The sequence below is a fragment of the Metopolophium dirhodum genome, chromosome 5 (assembly GCF_019925205.1).
Source record: "Metopolophium dirhodum isolate CAU chromosome 5, ASM1992520v1, whole genome shotgun sequence".
NCBI classification, from domain to species: domain Eukaryota; kingdom Metazoa; phylum Arthropoda; class Insecta; order Hemiptera; family Aphididae; genus Metopolophium; species Metopolophium dirhodum.
In genome coordinates this window covers 24,295,058-24,316,760 of record NC_083564.1, presented here as the reverse complement: position 1 = coordinate 24,316,760, position 21,703 = coordinate 24,295,058, and the positions used below count along the sequence as shown (strand labels likewise).

General features: G+C 28.4%; 2 protein-coding genes across 9 annotated transcripts; one reads left to right on the top strand and one right to left on the bottom strand.

Moving 5' to 3' along the window:
* On the top strand, positions 1-6,924 carry LOC132944662 (X-box-binding protein 1). Its single transcript, XM_061014132.1, has 4 exons — positions 1-502; positions 5,825-5,921; positions 6,253-6,626; positions 6,692-6,924. The coding sequence occupies exons 1-4, from the start codon at positions 327-329 to the stop codon at positions 6,786-6,788; spliced, it is 744 nt and encodes a 247-aa protein (XP_060870115.1). The 5' UTR covers positions 1-326; the 3' UTR covers positions 6,789-6,924.
* A 2,449-nt stretch (positions 6,925-9,373) lies between these two features.
* LOC132944659 (ral GTPase-activating protein subunit beta) lies at positions 9,374-21,554 on the bottom strand. 8 transcript variants are annotated; one of them, XM_061014120.1, is made up of 29 exons: positions 21,186-21,554; positions 20,522-20,749; positions 20,262-20,463; positions 20,120-20,146; positions 19,828-19,992; positions 19,358-19,591; positions 18,743-19,009; positions 18,455-18,613; positions 17,418-17,519; positions 17,085-17,207; positions 16,531-16,871; positions 16,293-16,438; positions 16,137-16,221; positions 15,924-16,068; positions 15,740-15,850; positions 15,398-15,556; positions 14,675-14,815; positions 14,391-14,405; positions 14,037-14,263; positions 13,538-13,645; positions 13,275-13,473; positions 12,378-12,600; positions 12,079-12,298; positions 11,337-11,498; positions 10,986-11,265; positions 10,715-10,909; positions 10,451-10,586; positions 10,120-10,236; positions 9,374-9,840 (listed from the first exon to the last, which is right to left on the bottom strand). In XM_061014120.1, the coding sequence occupies exons 1-29, from the start codon at positions 21,219-21,221 to the stop codon at positions 9,720-9,722; spliced, it is 4,674 nt and encodes a 1,557-aa protein (XP_060870103.1). In that variant the 5' UTR covers positions 21,222-21,554; the 3' UTR covers positions 9,374-9,719. The 8 variants fall into 8 exon arrangements, with proteins under 8 accessions (XP_060870103.1, XP_060870104.1, XP_060870106.1 ...); XM_061014121.1 differs by lacking the exon at positions 14,391-14,405; XM_061014123.1 differs by lacking the exon at positions 15,398-15,556.
* Positions 21,555-21,703: the final 149 nt, after the last annotated feature.

Sequence of the window (21,703 nt, the reverse complement as noted above, 5' to 3'; positions counted from 1 at the left end):
GCCGCCGCCGCGGCCGCCTCCTCCGTCACCACTCGCTTCGCTAGTTCAGTCACAATTCGGCATCACTAGCCGCGCGTATCCGCTACCGTCGCACGCAAAAACTAAACGTAATTTTATTCGTAACAAAAAACGATACGTAAGAATACACAATAATTTGGCGATCCATAATCGATAATCCAAACGTAGTCGTTCAATAACGCGAGCAGAGAGTGTTATTCGAATTTTATTTTTTCCGATCACCGCAGCACAATACGGTACCTACATCATCGACCGCGGCTGGCCGTGGCAAGATCGTTTTTTTACTCCCGAAGAAGAAAACAAATCTCATGGCGCCCAACATTATCCGGCCCAGTCAAATGTTGATATTCAACTCGGCCATGTGCTACGTGGAACAGCGACAGCACACGGCCGCCGGAGACGTCGGCGGCGGATCGTCGATGTCGCCGCCGGCCAAGCGGACGTACGTGAAAAACATCTCGCCCGAGGAGAAAATTTTACGCAAGTGAGTAAAATAGTAAATTTCAAAATAATAAAATGTAAAATAGGTAGTAAATAAGTAATTAAATAATATTGAATAATAATATCATAAATTATAACTCCACCCCCCCCCCCCCCCCCCACTCAGTGTGATGACACTCCGACGGGCTGTGCTATCTACGCATACTTCCTTCCTCGCCAACCCAACTCCCAACACAGCTGCCGTAATCGCGTTTTCCGCAAACGCCAACGCGGCGGCCTTACGACAGTGTTGATATTATTATAATATAATGCTCAGTACGGTGTGTTCCTCGCCATCGTAACGGCTTGGGTGGGTGGTAGGTGGGTGGTAGAACATTGACAATTGTATATATCTGCACACCGTGTCACCGCAGTACTGCCAAGACAATATTTAACAAACAGCTTTGGCGGCTGGTAGTGGGTACTCGACCGAGCCATATATTACGTGCAATAATATTTTATATTATTCGTTCATATTTTACTCTTTTTGTCGTGTTTATAATACTCGGGCAGTTGACCCGGTCCAAGGGCGCCCATCTTCGAAAATTCAGGGGAGGGGACTGTATTTCTTCAATAATATTGGCCTGTCTGATAACCTGTTAACTGTCATATGTAAGTTTACGTAGCATAATATTGTATGACTATATTCCAGAGTTGTTGTGTTTAAAACAACTTGTTTTATACATGTTTAAAACATAGATTTGTTTTAAACGTTTTGTTAATCGTTTAAAACGAAAAAAACATATGTTTAAAACATTGTAAAATCCAATTGAATGTTACGTTTTTTTTTAAAAACTGTTTTTAGATTCTGAGCGGAGCGATGAATGTACTTATTGATTTTACAGTGAAGTGTGTTTTATTTTATTTTTGTGTCTGTGTACACGATAAGTAGTCGAAATAATGCTTCGATTTTAAATTTAGATGGGAAAGTGAATCTAGTTGCATTGGGGAAGTCAAAATTCCAAGTAATTTTCAAAATTGTCGGGAAAAATGTTTACGCAAAATCAGTTTTTGACAAAATCCTATGTTTTAAACAAAACAAATTGTTTGAGTTTTAATCTGTTTAATATTTTAAACCGTTTTATTAATACTGTTTAAATCGAGGTTTAACCTCTCACACAATTTTTTTGTTTAAAACATTGTTTTGAACAGAAAAAAACAGTTTTTTTTTATTCAAAGATATGAAAATACACTTATACACCAACTCTGCACTGAGTGTATTTGTACAATAGTATTTATCAAAATTTATTATGACTTTATAATTATTTATTAAATAAATAAGAGTAGATAGTTCAGTTTCTAATAAAATGTAAAATATACACCTAACATAAATCATGCACTTTAATTAATTAAGACTTAAAAAAGTAAAAAAGATAACTAAAGATAATTAAATATTAAGACAAGAATTATAAGTTACGTTTATTTTTTGAAAATTCGCCTACAACATTTTGAACTAAATTTAAATCTTAAATTATTTCTGTCTATGTATACTAAGCATAGGTACATGATCTAGATAGTAAATTATATTATACTATTTATACTTAGTAATTAGTTATTATTAAGTTTAATATTTATGATGATATATCTGTAGTTCAAATCATTGAACTACGTGATAAAATCAATGTTCAAAGTACTGGGTCCAACCCATCAAAACCCAGTAAAAAACCCTACAAACTTTAAACTGCATTTTTATTACTTTTTAGTAACAAAAAATAAATAAAATTTAACAAAATAATAACAATATTAACTTTTATGATAAAACCCGTGATAAAATAATAGGTACAATGGTACATGTTATTTTACTTTTAAACAGCATCTTGCTATATATTTTTATAGGTAGGTTAGGTTTGTAGGGAACTGCCCTAGTAAAAAAGTGTCGGGGAACGGCATTATAAAACCCATTTAAAGCCAACCAGGTCGGGTTTTTTGAACCTTGGATAAAATTAATTTCTGTGATTAGGTATAGAACAACATGTTAGTAATGGAAACTATGATTATCAATTTTCTTTATTCAATGCTCGATTCAATGTATCAAATATATACATATATATTTTTTTTTAATTAAACCGCGGCGACTAGGCCATTGGGTGGTTTTTAACTGTGGGGGGAGGGTACTGTAGGTTTTTGGAAACACGTGTGTTTTAGTTTGGCAGAATTTTCCCGTGGGCAACCGTAGGTATCTGCCATGCCCGGGTCCCGATTGCGGCCTTTTTCTCCAGACACCGTGACTGCCCGAAGAGAAGTGCCGCCCAGACCGAGGTTCGAACCGGCGACAGTGCGCGTCGCAATACCCGCACGCTTTAGACCGCTCGGCCCACATTGTAGCATACTCTCGGATACTCCGTCCCCCATCAATTATAACATTATATTATGTATAAATGTAAAAATTTATAAATAATAATGTAAATGTAAAATAGACACGGAAAAGCCAGGGGCTTATATATTTTTTATCTACATTTTCCTTTTAGTATGATATCCTAATTTCAAATATAGGTAATTTTTAATCAAATTTATGCGTTCAAAAATGTAAAAATAATAAAAGCTAAATGATAAGGTATCTACCTAAAATTAGAATATTTTATATTTAATTTATTAATCTATATGTTACGTATGAAAGCTTAGTATATTTTTAATAATAAATATTCTATAGTTAAAACACGAGAAACGTTTTTTTAACAATTGGCCTGGTGGGCGGAAAAATTGGCCTCTTTAATTGTTTGCACTCTCTTAAAAAAAACTTAAATGACGCCCCTGGGGGACATGTCCTCCTCTTTCCTCAGACCAATGGACGCCCTTGAGTCCCCGTCTCCCTGCAGGAGTAGGATTTTCACTATTTCTGCGATTACCAGCACTTACCTGCGTCCGGTTGCGGCGCATAGATTGACGATATCAAAGATCGCTGCTGTAAAGTGCAAACCATTTTTAGTTTTTACGTATCAAATCGCAGATCGCTGTATACAGATCATTACTACAATATGTATTCCTTACTTTATGATACAGATACAATGATCTTGCCATCTCTCCAGTCCATGACGTAGCTAAAGCACGCCTATTAGAACAATCGATAATCGACTTATATCTCCGAAATCACACAAATCCGCCTGGACTTGCATCAGTCACATATATAGTTTCCCCGGTAATCCGCACTAAAATTTTTTTTAAAAAACCGGTAGGAACATGACCTACTAACTTAATTATAGTACCTACACAATAGTACAATATCCACAGTTATTTATTTATTTATTATGAAATATACGGGCTTAGCCCTTGGTACAAATTACAAAATATATTTATATACTTTTATCCGCTTTTATCTTATGTGTAGGTATATATATATAGGTATATAAATGCTATGAATAGCTGTTATCTATAATAGTATTTACGGTACCGAAGTACCTTTAGTAGCTTATAATTTTATTAAAGACCGGATTTAAGAGATTATTTTGCCACGAAGATTATATAGAATTCTAGTCTGCGTGGATATTGCAACTAAATATCTGGTAAATCAAGTCAAATACAGTCATGTACAGGATCGGACTAATTACAGTCTTCCTATTTAATTTTATATTTAAATTTTTGTACATATTCTACGATTTTTCAATTTTTGTTTACTATAAAATCGTAAGTAATTTATATATAACAATAAAAATACAACTACGATGTACATTTTCAGATTATAGTTTTTCCTAATAACATAGAAGCGTTTTATAGATACGGTAATTATACGGTCGTGATATTATTAATATATCGATAATAATAATTTATTGGCCAACGTATTCTGGGTCCCGGTGGAACATAAATTTAAATAAATCTTAAAAAAAAATAAAAGATATAAAAGTATTAAAACTTACTCTGAGGATATGGCAATAAATCGAAATCTTAATTTATTTAGATATAACACCAAATGTTTTTAATTATTTTGCACTGATAACATTTGTAGACGTTGAAGTGATTTTTCATTACATTTATATAAACATATTTTAAGTAACAGAAGATACAATTTTCAAAAACACAATTTAGATATATTTTAATTCAGAAAAATAATATATTTTAATTTTTAATACTTTTTTATTATTTTGTAAATTTGTTAATGTCCATCGTGTTATTTAAGTAAGTACCTAATTAACAATTATAAATTTTATGATTTGTATGATTTTATTTTGTAAATTAAATGTATTTTTCAATGCAATTTTAACATATTTATACTGCAATTTTGATATATTTTTATTACAATTTTCACTTTTTTTTAACGCAATTAAATCCGGTCTTTACTTATAATTAATTAATACATTTTAAGCTCTGTCAAAAATCTCTCGGTTTCATGAAAACATGCATTTTCTGTTCATGGGTATCATAAGTATCATACTCATTTGTTGTTCATTATATTATATTGTGACAAATTGAAAAAAACAATTTAGTAAAAAAAAAAAAAAAAAACGAAGGGCCCTCTAAATTTTTTCTTAGTATTATTGCATGTGATTGCATAATCAATGCATTTCTTTCTTCAACTTATTTGTTATTTGTCCTTATTAATTTTACCATCTCAGTATTTCACTAGTTGACCATTTTATAATTATATACATTTTCAAGCATGTCCTTCAAATATTTCAGTTAAGTACATACTGTTGCTCAACACCCATCTTCAATCAAAACTTGATGACATTTATGATATTCTTGTAATGATCATAAATTATGATTCATAATTATATTTTTTTTTATTTTTGAAAAAAAATTACAATCTGTACTTATTGGTACAATGAGTAAATGCGAAGCGGCGAAATATACATACAAGGTCGTTAGACAATTGATTATACAATCAGTATAGAGAGAAAATAAAAAGTTTACAATTATTACTCGGACGTAAAACATGAGGTATTTTGTAGACAGCAGCCACTCATTAGCGAAACTTTTGTCAGGAAGAAGATCATAATTATATATATTTTAAATATTAATAGTATTATATGTATAACAGTTATAAAATTAAAATCAAACTTAAATTTATCTATATATACCAGTCTTGTAAAAGTGTAAGTTATGATTTTTATACCAAGTAATTGTTCATAATTTTTTCAAAATACGAATATCTCAACTTGATAGTTGTGTGATAATTATAGCTGATAATTATAGCCTATGGGTATATTATGTATAATATTCTTGAAGTTAAAATATTTTTAAAATTATTGATAATCTAAAGAATTATTTTTAATCTAAAATGGTATTTTCCTAATGGGATTATCAGTATTGCCCACGAATTAAGATATACTATCTATATTGCCTATTATTCATTGAAAAAAATTGAATATTATATATATTTTTTTTTTTACAGAAAATTACGAAACAGAGAAGCAGCACAGTTATCTAGAGATAAAAAGAAAGCGCAATTCAATGTTTTATCAGGAATGGTTCATGGTTTAAGAAAAGAGGTGTGTACATTTTTTTTTTACACAATCATTGAATGCATTTAAATGCATAAATGTTAATATTTCAATTTATGGAATATGAATGAATTAGATATCTATGTCTATCTGAGAATGAACACTGTCTATATATTTTTTATTCTATGCTTAATATATAGTTGATTTTCTGATCTAAAAACAAAGAATGGTACATATATCATATATTGTGTGAACATATTCATATTTAAGTACCTCATTCTATTATGTTTTCAATATTATCAATTTTACTAATAGTTTTGTTACTGTATGCAGGTGTCTTTTTAATATTTTACAAATAATTAAAATTTTGTGTTTTCAGAACGTTCATTTAAGAGAAGAAATAGAAACTTTACGAGCCAACCAAGAACAGTTGATCACCGAAAATGAAAGGTTACGAGAACAACTTTCTACCGAGTCATCCATACCAAAATCAATAGTTACAGAATTCTGTACGACAGCAGTTAATAACAAGATTTCGATTAATGGACCTGCCGTGTCCAATAGACACCCTCTGCAGAAGGGCAAACTGAATCGAATATCCTGTTTGACGCTCTGTTATCAGATTCTATTCCTATTACTGACCATTCCATCCTACATGATCTCAAGCTTCCAGACGACGATGACGATATGGACTGGCTTGACAACAATGTATCAAAACGTTTGGAGAAAATTGCTGATGAACTACTCGGCGAAGTAAGTATTATTTAGTTCACATTATTGTTGCAATGTGCATTATTTATGTTTAAATTGTTTTGCAGAGTTTCCTTAATGAATGTTGTCTTGATGAAATGGTGGGGAGCACATCAGAAATCATGGAACCCGGTCAAAATATTGATTTACCAAATGCAGACATAAAAGTAGAAGATGATCCACTATTCATGCTAAACACAGACACAGACACAATTACAGACGTGAATACTGTTAAGATTCCAACTGAAGAAATGCACTTTTTGGCACCAAATCTGGTTAATGCAGACATGAAAGTAGAAGATGCTCCACTATCCACGCTAAACACAGACACTGACACAATTACAGACGTGAATACTGTTAAGATTCCAACTGAAGAAATGCACTTTTTGGTGCCAAATGTGGTTGTTAAATCTGAAATTGAAGAACATTCTGAAGACGAAAGTAACTCTTTGGAACGTTTTATTATCGTAGAAGAAGCTGTTGAAGAAGTAACTACAACATATGACGAACATATTCTTGAAATATGCCAAGAAGATGATGCCATGGACTGTACCGAACAGTATGAAGATATCGGTTATGAATCGCTTAGCTCTCCTGAATATGATTATAAAACACGTTATAGTACACCACCAATATTAACAGATTTACTTTCATAAAAATAGTACCTATAATTAAATTAAGATTCACAATATTAAATTAAAAGTATAACTTAAATCTATGTTATTTTTTGATATTTTATACACTTATAATACTTTATCTAATTTATGTTAGTATAAGCACACTATATTACTATTGTATACTTTCATATGAAAATTGACGTGTCCTATTATATAATGTTGAATAACATTGAGTGTTTTATCTAATTTTATGTTATCAACTCGTGTGTTTGTGTCCCATATAAATATATTTATGTTGAATGTTCTGTGTCTATGTTTAGCACTGATCACTAAAATATTTTTTTGAGTTTTTATTTATAATTAAATTAATTTGGTCTGCATTTTTCATTGTCGGCGGGATTAAATTAATTGTTTCAATAACAATAGTTTAATAATGAATTTCTACTGGTCGATGAACTTTAGGAAAAACTCAAGTGGGGATATTATACTTCTGGGCTATACGCACACTTATATTCCCAGACATGAATTATTAAAAAAAAAAAAAAGTAGAAAGTTGAAGAGACATTTTAAAGTTATAAAGAAAATTTCTCACGTATGGAATTATGGCTACGAAAATTTCAATTAATAACAAATATTCACAAAAACGGGGAAGTTGCTCTGCTGTATAGTAGGTGTGAGTATACTCATGGTCCATAGATATACTAATATTATTAGATTACTTACGTTTCTATATGTTTATAATTATTATACCTTATCATTGAGTACCCCACTGCAATGGATGCGTTATACTTGAGTTCAACAACAATCCATTGTATATAATGAACAACGATTCTGGGCGTGGACACTAGACAATCTGACAACTGCATGTTTACAAAATAATTCACGATTTTAACAAATTTCACCAAAATTTGAGATTTAAACCCTTGTAAAAAAAAAAATTAAATACTAGTAAATAATACTTGAGTTGTGATAAACCTTGTATTAAAGTTTCAAACGTTAGGTAAAGAAATAAAAAATATTGTGATGCATTTTTAACTACCTTCGATTTAAAGGCTATGACCTACCTGAAAGATGGATTGAGAATATTCGATTCTTTGACAAAAATTTATTTAGTTAATAATTTAGTTATGAATTTTAAACATTTATAAAAATATTGTGAATAATATTATATTATTACATTATAACACATATGATGTAATTTTGATATTTTTAACTTCCGAGGAATGAGATTTGTTTTTAAATTGTCAAGCTTTTTTATCCACAAAAAATAATGTTATCATTCATCAGTGATCATAAAAAATCATACATAATTGAATAAAAACTAAAAGTTGTAAATTTAAAATGTCTACAAATATATCTAGAAGATATTTTGAACATTTTATCATGCCATGTCTAAAATGCATTATATATTAATATTTGCTGAACACAAAAAAACAGAATCAATTTTGTTGAAAACAGGTTTTGCGTACAATTTTGTAATGGGGTTCATAATTTTTTTTTGATTTCCCAAACTTTTTTGGACCCCCAAAAGTACAAACTAGTTACTCTCTGACACATATCTGGATCAAGTTCACCTATGACGAGACAATTTTTATCCTTAAGTTCATAAATAGTTAACAGTAAGTTTTTGTAAATATCATGAGCTTTGACATGCCCTCAAAGCAAAAAGTCCAGTGATGCAAGGTCATCGCATGAGAAACTCAAATGGAAGAAGAGAGAACTTAAAAAGCGTAGTAGCTTTACGTCGGTGGTTTGAACTTAACTCAGGGGTAGTTTTTTACTCCAAGCAGGCTATGTATTTTGGTTAGAGAAAAAGAACTGCCTACTCACCACGTGGACGGCAACAGGAAACCACCAAACTCAGTTTTCTTATTATCTGTCCTCTACTCCTCTAATAACTTTAATAGAATAATATAAGATATAGGGTATATAAACTAATTTCAAGATTGTAAAATCTAAAAACAATAAATTAAATAATATCAATCGTAATATTGTTTTCAAATTTCTTGATCTTAGTTTTAAAATCTGTATCAATAAGGCCATAGTAAGTTATTAAATCTTGAATGTACCTAAGTCCTTGCATTCAATTACTGTATCTAACAGAAACCAATAATTTAAAGTCAATGCACACTCTTAAAAAAATTAAATTAGTTTATTAGTATAAATGTATATAATAACTTTTTTTAGCCCAAAATCAATCAGATTAATGATTATTTGGTACACAAGTCACAATTAATGTACAAAATTAAGTGAAAATTAATTTTTAAAAAAAAATGATAATAAATGGTTGATAAAAGTAAACAACAATAAAAATTTTAATTACAAATAACTAAATATCACAACATTTGGAATTTAATACACATACGGTTATAAAAGAAAAAAATTCATCCCTAAGAGTTGGCTTATATTTATTGTTTTGTACGACAAATAAAAAAACAAAAAGGAAATATTGCACAAGCCACTAAGTAGAAATTATTATTCAAGTGGAATTAGCATTACTTAATAAATATGTATAAAGCTCTGGTTTAGTCATCTTTATTTGATATTTTCCGACAATTTCTTGAACTTTTAAGCGCCTGCGTATATGACCTGGTTGGAAACTGAAAACAAATATAAGATAATTAAATTTAAATTCTAAATCTATGATAAATTATTCTTTGTTTTAATCAACTTAAGTGGAACTTTAATATTGGCCTATTCTGATGTCATTCACAACAAATAGTAATTTAATTATGTAGGTACTCTTCGTTAACTGTGTGAATTTGTGTTAGACTGTTAGAAGTACAATACATAATATTACTATTTATCATATTGTAAATTCAATTTTTTATTTTGGTTATAAAAATAAGATAAAAACATAGCATTTAATAGGAACTCACCTGTCATTCTCTAATCTTTTACGTCTACAAATGTTTAAAGCAGTTTGTCTGACCATTGTGCCAACTACTTGTTTACTAATAACCATACCATCGACTAATGGAGTGGCAAGATTTGTTCTAAAAAAATTAAATCATTAAATATCAAGGTGTTTTTTATTTATTAATGATAGTGTCATGTAAAATATTAAAATTACAGGCCATTCTAATGATAATTTAAAATGATTAATTTTCAAAAAATGAAACCCAATAGTAAAGGTTTAATTTTACTATTTAAAATTTTAAACCATGTGAGTGCGGCTGGTGTACAGATACTGTATAATTTAAAGTATACCTTCCGATTGGTCCTTGCATTTTCACTCTAAGTAATCCACTTTGTAATGCGTGCAAGTATATGACATGCACGTCACCAATATCTTTGATGTGTGACAAAGGCTCAATACCAGTATTTGTATAAGATAAAAGATTTCCTGAAGAAAAATAAATCAAAAATCACTTTCATTGATCTACTTTTATAGTATAATAAAATTTAATAAATTATTGAATACAATTTACAACTATTGAGAATTTGAGAATTAATTAATGATTGATAACTCACCAATAGGAAAGTGTATATGATCTTCAAAACTTTCTAGCCAAACTAACATTACCGTAGCTGACACATATTGTGGACGTCTTTTAGGTGGTTCAATATGCTGCTGAGTTGGTTTCCCTTTATAATCAAATTCTATAGACATAGCTCTTGTAGTGACTGGTTTTGTATATCGTATGCCTCCATGTTGCAATACATCACCTATTCAATATTTAACGAGATATTTAATTTTTAAAATGTCTACAGGTAAATTAATATTAAAATGTATCAAGTATACCTTCAGGCTTTTGTGATTTCACGCGTTCTTTACAATTTGTAGGGACTACAAAAGCTATTTCAGAACTTACATCTGCCCAATAGATCACATGAGTTTCACCATTATACAAGCTTCCACCATGTGGAGAATTGAATTTTTGGTCTTGAGAATGATTATAGTCAGGTAGATTCCAACTTGTTTCAACACGCCCAGTCCATCCAGGGTGTACACTAATATTAACTGGCCAACCAAGATTAGTTAACATTTCTAAAAAGTTTGGTGAAACTGCTGTGTTGGAAGTCTAAACATATTTAATTCATAAAAATATTATTTAATATACAATACAATATTGAAAAAATGTAGAAGAATTACCACATTATTTAAGATATCCTTGAAATTTGTTTGACCATCCTTAACGTAAAATACATGGCATGTGTCACAGGTGCGTGATGGAGTATTATCAAGAATTTCAAGGTCTTTGCAGAAATTTTCATGATGTACATTTAAAGGAACTAATGAAGGGACAGATGATGGCTAAAATTTAAAAGTCAACTTTTTACTTAGTTATTTATAACAATATGTTATTATTTATTATTTTTTGGTTGGGTTAGGTTAGGTTTGATATGTATGTATTTAGAGGACATTACACTGGTATGTGTGTTGTCTTTGTCCTAATTAATACATAACATAGCACATTTTACATTCAAAATAATCCATTTTATTCTGTTAATTTTAATATTATAGTGAAATGACCAATTATCAAACTTGAAGGTAAGAATAATATCTAGGGCCACATGTTGGCTTTTTAATTTTAATTTAAAACATTTTAATTTTGAAGGAAGTGTTATGAGTATTTTAAAATTGTAAATTTGTAAGCTTTAAAATGCTCATAAATCTTAACACGATTAAAAATTAAAATATTAAAAATACGTCATGGGTCATTTCTATTGGGCCCAAGTTCATATCTTAAAACTTGCAGTTAGTCAATTCACTCTTATGTTAAAAATAACTGAGTAAAATGGATTATTGTGAACATTCAATTTGCTATGTTATGTTTTAAAAATATGAATATTACACATGTAGGTAAAATGTCATCTGTAAATAATATAATTACGTTTGTATCATCTAGTCTGGACAAAAATCCAAAATGGGATAAAAATAATCTGGCCGTATTGAAATCAGTACAAGGTTGAGGTGGTAACATTTCTGTTGCTTTGGGTGGAGGTTCTATATAAGAATTTTCCATCTCTTTTTGTTTTTCAATCAAATCTGATAATATGCTATGATCTTCATCATCAAAAACTAAACTATCTAAACTTGGTATAGATTTATCTCTAAAATTAAACGCAATTTAGTATTTAGTAAAAATAAATGAAGAATATATTAGTTATAAAAAAAAATAAAAATAAATACATTTTGCAAGTTGGTATTCGTTCTATGCTTTCCGAGAAATGTGTTGTAGACTTCCGTGAATATCTATGTCGAGTAGGTTCTTCCATTGCTACAGGGCGGCCAGGGCAAACATTGTACTGTTTTGTTGATGAAGACCGATGACGAGGCAAATGCCTTAGTTGTAAAGTCCAAGCTTGCCGTCCAAATGATCCTCTAATCAACACTGTCAACGTTGGCTGTGCATCTAAACATTTAAAATGTTAAAACATTATAGCAGGGGTTCTTAACCTGAGGTCTGCGGCCACCTGAGGGTCCTCATACTCATGTCGGGAGTTTGCGGCAGCCTTAACACATAACATACTTCAATAAGTGACATGAGTGCACTACTGCAATATTGTTGGATTATTGTTTTTTTTTTCATATATAATATATTTTATTACATAAGAAATGGACCTATTTTATCTTCATCACACCGATGATGAGATATAATGGAATTTGATACAATTAAGTATTTACAGTGTTAGATGCTAGGTAAAGATTCTACACCAAATAATTTTATTGTTAATATTTATTCATCAGTTTTTTTTGTTCATATAAAATGTACATGCATACAGCACTGTAGTTTCGGCAGTCTTATATTTACTGCCACTGAGTGCAGTTGATCAATTGTACTCAATTATAGATTTATATTACATTTTAATAAACAATTAAGTGTAATAAAAATAATTATTATAATTTTGGTTATGATAACATGAGATGTTTTGTAACAAATAAGATATTTGAAAATAAATTGGTAAGGTGATCCGCGCTTTTTAAAAATTTTTCATCAGGGGTCTGTGATCTACAAAATGTTAAGAATCGCTGCCTCATACTTTAGACACGCTAAATAGTTTTTATTGGAAAACAAAATATATTTACCTTGGCTGTTGCCTAAAGGTTCTTCAAAAAGAGCTAATATTATTGAATTTTCTAGCACAAAGTATCTAAATTTAGATATGGCATGAGATTTGCATTCTACATTATCAGTAGCTATTGAATTACAGTGTTTGATTAATGTTATTTCATCCAATAAGCATGATAGACTTTCAGCACCACAAACAGATGGAAAATACCCAACCTATAATTTATAGTTTAGTTATAAAAATGAAATATTAATAAAAACAAAAATATATTTTTCATACTTGTTCTAATATAATAGTTAGTAATGATTCAGCAGCATCTCTTACTCTCATTGATGCTGGCTTCAGTTCTTTTTCATCTTTCATTTTTATTGGTTCTTGGGGTTTTCCCTGTTTATACAAATATACAATATACATATAAATATATATTATATATTTATTGAATTATTATTATATGCAAACATAAACATATAATATTAAATATGTATTATAAATATGGCGAGAGATTTCTAAAGCAGACATTCTTGGATAATTTAATATAGTCTATTATTGAGAGGTAAAATATACAAATTTTTTTTGCTGGGATACTTAAAAATGTTTGTTATACAGGTTAGATATTGGGAGGTGTAACTAAATATTAATATAACTACTAACTGTACTAATGTTTTGAATTAATGGATTAATTTTACAACATAAACTAAATAATTAAATAGTTTATAGTTTATACATTATACAGTGAATATTTGTGTCATTAGTATTTTTAATAGTTCAAAAAACTTACATGTGATTTAGTGCCTGATATACCGAGTTCTACCACTTCAATAATAGTATTCAAACAATCTTTATCATCAAGTAGGTAAGGATGAGCAACAATCCAAACTGCAGCACATTGATATGCAGCAACAATGGTGGAATGCAAATCTCGAGAATGAGCTGGAGGCGGTCTCCAACACTGGTAAGTTATATAATCACATAACCATTTTACAGCTCTTTTACATTCCAATGAATCTATAAAAATATCATACTCAGGCATATAGCATAAAATTGAAAAAAATACAAATATTGAAAAATACAAATACTTATAATTAATGTCATTACTCATTCAATACATATAAAATATGATATATTATATTACCAGTTAATTTTCTTGCTGCATGAAACATAAATTATGTATTTACTATTAGTTAACAATTAATTAAAAAAATAAAAATAATATAACTGTAAAATATTATTTTGTATTTAATATGGTTTAAATAAATGCCTAAATGTTCATAGAAGGCTAATAAACTGACTATAGACATGTTAAATGTAAATACAATTTGCAGTAGGTACATGTTAAGACAACAGCTCTTAATAAATAATAAAAGTATGTAAATTTTAATTTTAACTAAAAATTGGTATATTAAAAAAATGTAATACCTGTTTCTTTTATATGAACTCTAGCTAAGCCCATAAGCAATTCTAAAGCAGCTAGTGAAATGTTCAAATCAGATTTCCACGAAGAAATTAGTCTATGACATACTAAATATGTAGCTCTGACATATAATGCATGAGCAGAATCTAAAAAAACAAGTATATATAGAACTGTTTAGTATATAATAACTGAAAACAAAATGTGAAATATTAATAATAATTATTAATAAATATAATTAGCAGAGTCGAATAATATAATGATTAAATTACAATATATTATTGAATTTAATGAACTTTATTTATAGAACATTTTGTTTATTAACAAATGTTTACATACTTAAAATTAATATAATAATATATGAAAAATATATTAATATAATATCAAATCTAATTAAAACTAATAGAAGTAAAATATATTGAATGCATTTTAACTCTATATAATTTATTTATATTGAATTTGTTTTAGAACATTTTTTTACAATGAAATTTTAAATATAAAAAATTATTAAATTTACATGTTAAAAAATTTTAAAAATATGGAATTTATACTGGTAGTAAGAATAAGTTTTTAATTAATTTAATGGAGAGAAATAAAATATTTTTTTTAGTCAATAAATAGCAATATCAATAATATATAATTTATTATGTTAAAAATATATATATTAAATGTAGAATAAAAATCTAAATATAGCGCAAAATTAAATAAAACATTTTTGTGAAAATTATTACTTTTGTTTAGAATTGAGAAGTCAAATGGTTCAGCAAAATAAAAGCCAGCTGAATCTAAACTGGATTCAGGAGTTGGTATATTACTTGAACTGCTGGGAGGTAAACTCATCATTTGATCTTGATTACTGGATGGTAAGCTAAATGAACTCATTGTTTCCACTGTGCAAACAAGCGCAAATAAAATATAATAATACAAAAAAAAACAATTGTGTTAGTTGATTTAATAAACTACATAATATCAAGCGCAATATTATAAAATAATTATAAATACTGTAAATAAGTGCAATATGAATGTAAAAAGTTAAAACATAGATACTTATACTTTCTATAGTCATTAATTACCCGAAGAAAGCAAATTAGACGTAGTATCACTTTGTGCAGTAGCATCAGAATCTGCATCATTTTCTGATTCTTCAAAAATTGCAGAATCTTGTACACACAATAATAACCCTCCTATAAAATCAAAAATATATAAAATAATAAAAATGAAAATCATTTAAAAATAAAATATTTGCATTATACCTACCTAAAAGCATTTGTGAATTATGAGAATCCGATTCAAATTGCAAAGCATTTATAAGAAGATTCATAACACGAGGTTTAAGTTCTCCCATAATAATAGGTCCTCTTGTATTATTACTAGACACATTCAGTTCTTTAATAACTAAATCCTATGTAATTACAAATATATGAATTTCAATAAAATGTTGATATAAATAAATAATATTAATTAAATTACTTTAAAATGTAATGGTAATGCAAGCATAGAAAGTAATAGGTGTATTGCTGATCTTCTTAATTCATTCTTAGGGATGCTATTTGACCTACACATATGATTTTAATATTAAAAACCATATAATTATATGATTTAATAAACTTATGTTTATTTATTTACTTGAGTTTAAGTTCTCGTTCAGGTAACACAAGTTCTAATGTTTCAATAATATACGGTATAAGAACATTAATACCGTTTAAATCCAAACGTAAAAGGTTATGAGAATTTAATAATATACTTGAAATGGTTTCATCACATTCGTGTGCCTTATTAAAATAATAATTATTCAATTAAAATGTTTAATATAATTAAATTCAAATAGGTTAAATAGGTAAGACTTAAGATTTATTTTTATTACTTCATTAACGTGTAGTCCTTCATAAACTGCCATATAAAACCTAGCTAAATAAACTGGCAAGATTTCTTCAGATGTTTTCTTGGAGCAAAATATTCTACACAATGTTCCGATTGCTTCAGCTCTTCCAGGCATATAACGATCATAATGAAGAACATTGGCAGAACTGGAAGTTATAGAGTCAATACTATCAGACACATTGTCTGTAAGTGAATTAGGTTGTGATGCAGAAGCTGTACTCCCTCCTCCCATACTGCTGTACCCTCCACCAGAACCGCTACTTCTTATACTCGATGTATCAAACATCACTGAACTTGGTCGTTTATACATTCTACTACTATCGGCTACAAACAAATACATTTATAATAATAGTAATGTACTAATGTATAATTTTTTTTAAATCAAATATGCCCATATAATGCATATTAAAAGAATCTTACTGCATACAAAATATGATTTTTGGGATTTTTTGTTATTGTTTCACAGTATTCTTTAACATTTTTTAAAAACGTTTTCCATCCCTGATTTAGACTATAAATTGTTTAAAAAAGACTTACATGTAGTAGAAGATTTAGGTTTATTAAAATCAACTCCAATTAATGCAGCTTCAAATAACCATTCACCAAAGAGGTGGAGAATACTGTTACACCTTGGTCGATTTTCAGCAAATATTTTGGGTTCTGTTTAAAAATAAAGTTACCATATTTTGTATCTTTTTCAAATGTATGCAATATAAATATATTTATTAAATACAAAATCACTTAAACAGTGTTTTTTTTGTAAGAATAGTTCATAGATAAAAAAAATGTTTTTTATATCTTAATTTTAATTAAAATGTTACATGCATGCATTAAAAATATTAAATAATTAAAAGCCTATAAATTAATTACCTGCAATTATTGATGGTATAGAAGTAGTTGAAGAAGACAGTTTATTTGATTGAGTACTAATACGGCTAGTGGTTAAGCCAACTAAAGATGATTTTGGGATACCTGTGGATAAACAAGTTATTTTTTAAACTTAACTTATAATATATGTATATATATATATGTATAATGCAATTATGCATTATAATAGAATTGTTAATAAAACAAAATATATTTACAAAATAAATATATTAACATTTCTTTTTAAATAAATAAATGTTATAACTATCACATATTGAAATGAATTTGGTTAAAGAAATAATTCAACAATTAGAATATACCATCAACAATACCATTTCATATTTTTTGCAAAATTATCTGTTTATTAGATAATTCACAAAGAATAAAAAAAATAATTTCTTTTTAAATTATAATCTTTTATAAAAATAATAAATTTATTTACTATTATTACTTTATGAAGGTTGTAATATTGTTTTAATTTCAGTTAATATACAATACCATAAAAATATAATGCAAATAAGAGCGGTTTTTTTTATTCCTTAGTAAATCAATCCTTATGAACAAATTCTCATAGGCATGCACAAAGTATGGTCTCAAGGCAGAAGAAAAAATACTTCTGAAAGCCTTTATCCTTGGCCTTTCACCAATTACCAACACCATAAATCACTTACAATATAATAGATTTATATATATTTTAAAATTATATACAATGTGTAATTATTACACAGTTAAATTAATAACTATACTAAAGCCTTTCATGATAAATGTTGAAAAAAATTGCCACAGATATATCTATAAAGATTTTGTGCCTAAATGTTATAACATTTTGATGGTTGATACTACTTCATACATCTTTTTTTATTTTTGTTTTGCTAGTAGTCATCAAGATTTGAATTTTGAATATAACAAATTGTTTTAAAAATTTTTTGTTAAGTCATATGAAATTGTGTGTGCACGCCTATGCATATTGCCAACCACATATGTATAGTATAAACTACTTTATTTAATGATACAATTTAATTTTGTTTCTAAATATATACCCTTATTGGTAAGTGAAGGTGCAACGCTAAAACTTTTAGCCAATCGACGTTGCGAAGGCGGTGTATGTGTAACTGTACTTGCTTCTTTTTTTTCCAGAATGTTTCCTGAAGTCCAAGGTAAAACATCATCCCAAATAATAGTAGGATGAGAAACAATGCCTATTTTTAAAAATGTGCATTCAAGTTTATATTTACAAAATTAAAAAAGTGCTATTTAAAAATGTTTTTTTCTTATCACCAAGAATAAGAAGATATTAAATTAATTAATTATGTATAATAAATCCTTGCCTAAAAATGCATCAACAAGTGAAGCAATCCCACGTATAGCTACATAAAAATTGTAAGGCAATACATTTAAACATGGATGATTTGATGGATCAACAAGCCTATGATTGGGATCAGACAGTGCAGCTTGAAGAAATTTAGGAGTTCGGCTAATTGTAGTTGGTCTACTGAGATCAGCAGGATTTCCAATAGTTTGTAGCAGTCTAAACCAACTTTGTGCTATTGTGTGATTAGACATTCCAGATGGTATCAGGTGAATGTCTTCATTAGCTAAAATATAAAAAAATTTGATTTGATATATGTTATTAGTTATTACTTATTAAGTTATACCAAAAGTCATAAATTATTTAGTGGTGAATTCTCTGGACATGGTATACTCGGCTTGTCTATGAATAAAAAACTATTCTATCATAAATTATTAGTTATATTACGTATTTTATCAAAATAAAAATAATTTATAACAAAAATTACATTTCAATTTCTATTTCATAGTTTTTAATGTATATTTTACTAGCGGTCACATGTGTACCAATGGCGGGTTATTAATTTATAAATGAGCTTGAGCATGCTTATGCTTCAGTCAGCATTCACCACTGAATTTATAAAAATTGTACATACGTATTTTTAACTGTGGAAAACCGGGACCATACATAAATGTTAATACTCGAGCAGTAAGTGCTAAGTTTATACGATTCCATTGATGAATTAAAGCAGTACGATGGCGCCAAGTGACTGCCATTTCTCTCAATGTTTTCCATAATGAAGGCGAAGGAAAACAACGTACGCAAGCTACAAGCCATACTTCTATAAGAACGCTTAGTACTCTTTCACATAATTCCTCTCCAACATCTTCTGTAAATATTCAATTTCAATAATATTAATTAAAATAGTTGAGTTTGCTATAGTTTGAAAATCTTTATAACTGGAATTTTGTTTTGCCTTTTGAAACTTTTATAAGATGTATTTAAGATATATAACTCAACAAATATATAAGTCAATTCAATTTTATCGGGATTGATGTATTATATTTTATGTGGTAAAAATTAGCAGCAACATCTAACATAGGTAATGAAAATATTTCAAAATACCTTTTACAGTTGGTGGAGCTAACAAGGCATCATTGATGGCCAGAAGAAATAGCAACAAAGCTTCCCAAGTTTCTGGCTCAATAATTTTAGATGTTCTCGATAAATCATGCAAGGTTCTTAAGACACGATGACACAAAACTGCTTGGCGGTTAATTGTGTCAGTACCTGAAAATAAATACAATAATGAATCAGTACAAAACAATTATAAATAAAACCTGAAACTTAAGCAATATTAAGGGTACAATAATTTTACTTAACCTACATTATTTATTACATTTATAAAATTTCTTACCAATATTTAAATATAAAAATGTCCAGACTTGTAACAAAGAAAAAAACACAATTTACTTTCTTAGTATTATAATAATTTTAATTAGTATACTAATGTGTTAACTTATTATTAAAATACTTATGATACAATTTAATTGATTTACCTTCTCCTTTTCGGGGTACAAATAGATTGTAGAAATGTGAAATTATTTTCCTAGCGTATAGATTTGGATCGTTGCATACTGGTTTTGGAACTGATAGTTTTGGTATTTCATATAACGCTGAAAGCCAATCACAATATATATGAACACAATCTCTAATTGTATCATGTTCAGACAATGGTAAGCTTAAACCATAACAAATAACCTAAAATAAATTCAACATTAGTTAAGATCTTGAGTTATTTATTTTTAAATTTACTGACTTCCATACACCAGGTCACTTCATTGTCTTTGTTAAGTTTACTTGGTTCAGGTGGATGAGTTATACCTAAATTTGATGACAGTTGTTTGATGACTGACAACACAACTTCCTTGCCTGAACCTGCTGGGAACTTACTTAGAACACTTTGACCAAATTCGCCACAGTTTTGAACTGCCGAACTCAGTGACGCCCATTCACAATACATTCCAGAACGTCCTCCAGTGCCCTCCTAAACAACATAGAAATTATGATTTCAAAGTATTTTTAATAGTGATTAAATAACATCTTATTACACATATATTTAAACTCGGTTATCACCATCTAAGCACGGATTAAATAAAACTGGTTAGGTTTTATTTAATCTGTGATCGAAGTTCATACATTTAATGAATTATTATGTTTAATAATATAATGTTTGTAGTTTGATTTGTCAAAAACATTTCTAAATAAGAGGAAAAATTTTTTTTTTTTAGAGTAGTAAATATTTGTATTACCGCTACCCACTACATCTTATGTGTAGTTACTTTTATAATTGTAATGTTTTAATTACAGATATTCTTGACTACCTACATAAAACCATACAATTTTGAAACTAACTGTAGCTTTTAAAACAATTTTGTGGATACATCAACATGGTAGTTATAATAATACATTTGTATTCGTACCTTCCAGTTCACTCTGTTGAACACTTCTAAATTCATATGTCAAAAATGTCGAATATCTGTCACAACAATATTGTCACTTGAGTATGTTGAACATAACAATAAATTATGTTCTTCAAATCATTAAAATATAAACCGTTCAACCAAGTACAAACTGCATTCAAATAGACAATAGTACAAAATAACAATAATAATAATTGCATACATGAATATTGGATACAATAAAGGGTATTAAACTATTAAAGTAAAGAGCTCAAAACAATTGGCGCTAATCACAAACGTCAACAAATTGTTATCAAAACGTTTGTAAAATGGCACAGTGCGAAATAATAATAATATATTATCATGCATACACATATACAAACATACATACATGCGTATGTACAAATTGAATAATTATTGCAAAGTTACAAATTTACTAATCGATTAGTGGAAAATGTTTATTTTATAAAAATTGTTAAAAATTATTATATTATCGTGAATGCTGTAGTAAATAAGATATCGATCGATAGTGCTTCAAT

Coding starts and splice junctions, on each gene's coding strand:
- LOC132944659 (XM_061014120.1), bottom strand. CDS start 21,221: ATGAATTTAGAAGTGTTCAACAGAGTGAACTGGAAG. Junction 18,614..18,742: donor ACTTGTTGATGCATTTTTAG/GCAAGGATTTAT, acceptor TTTTAAAAATAG/GCATTGTTTCTCATCCTACT. Junction 11,266..11,336: donor AGGATATCTTAAATAATGTG/GTAATTCTTCTA, acceptor AAATATGTTTAG/ACTTCCAACACAGCAGTTTC.
- LOC132944662 (XM_061014132.1), top strand. CDS start 327: ATGGCGCCCAACATTATCCGGCCCAGTCAAATGTTGATATTCAACTCG. Junction 503..5,824: donor GAGGAGAAAATTTTACGCAA/GTGAGTAAAATA, acceptor TTTTTTTTACAG/AAAATTACGAAACAGAGAAG. Junction 6,627..6,691: donor CTGATGAACTACTCGGCGAA/GTAAGTATTATT, acceptor ATTGTTTTGCAG/AGTTTCCTTAATGAATGTTG.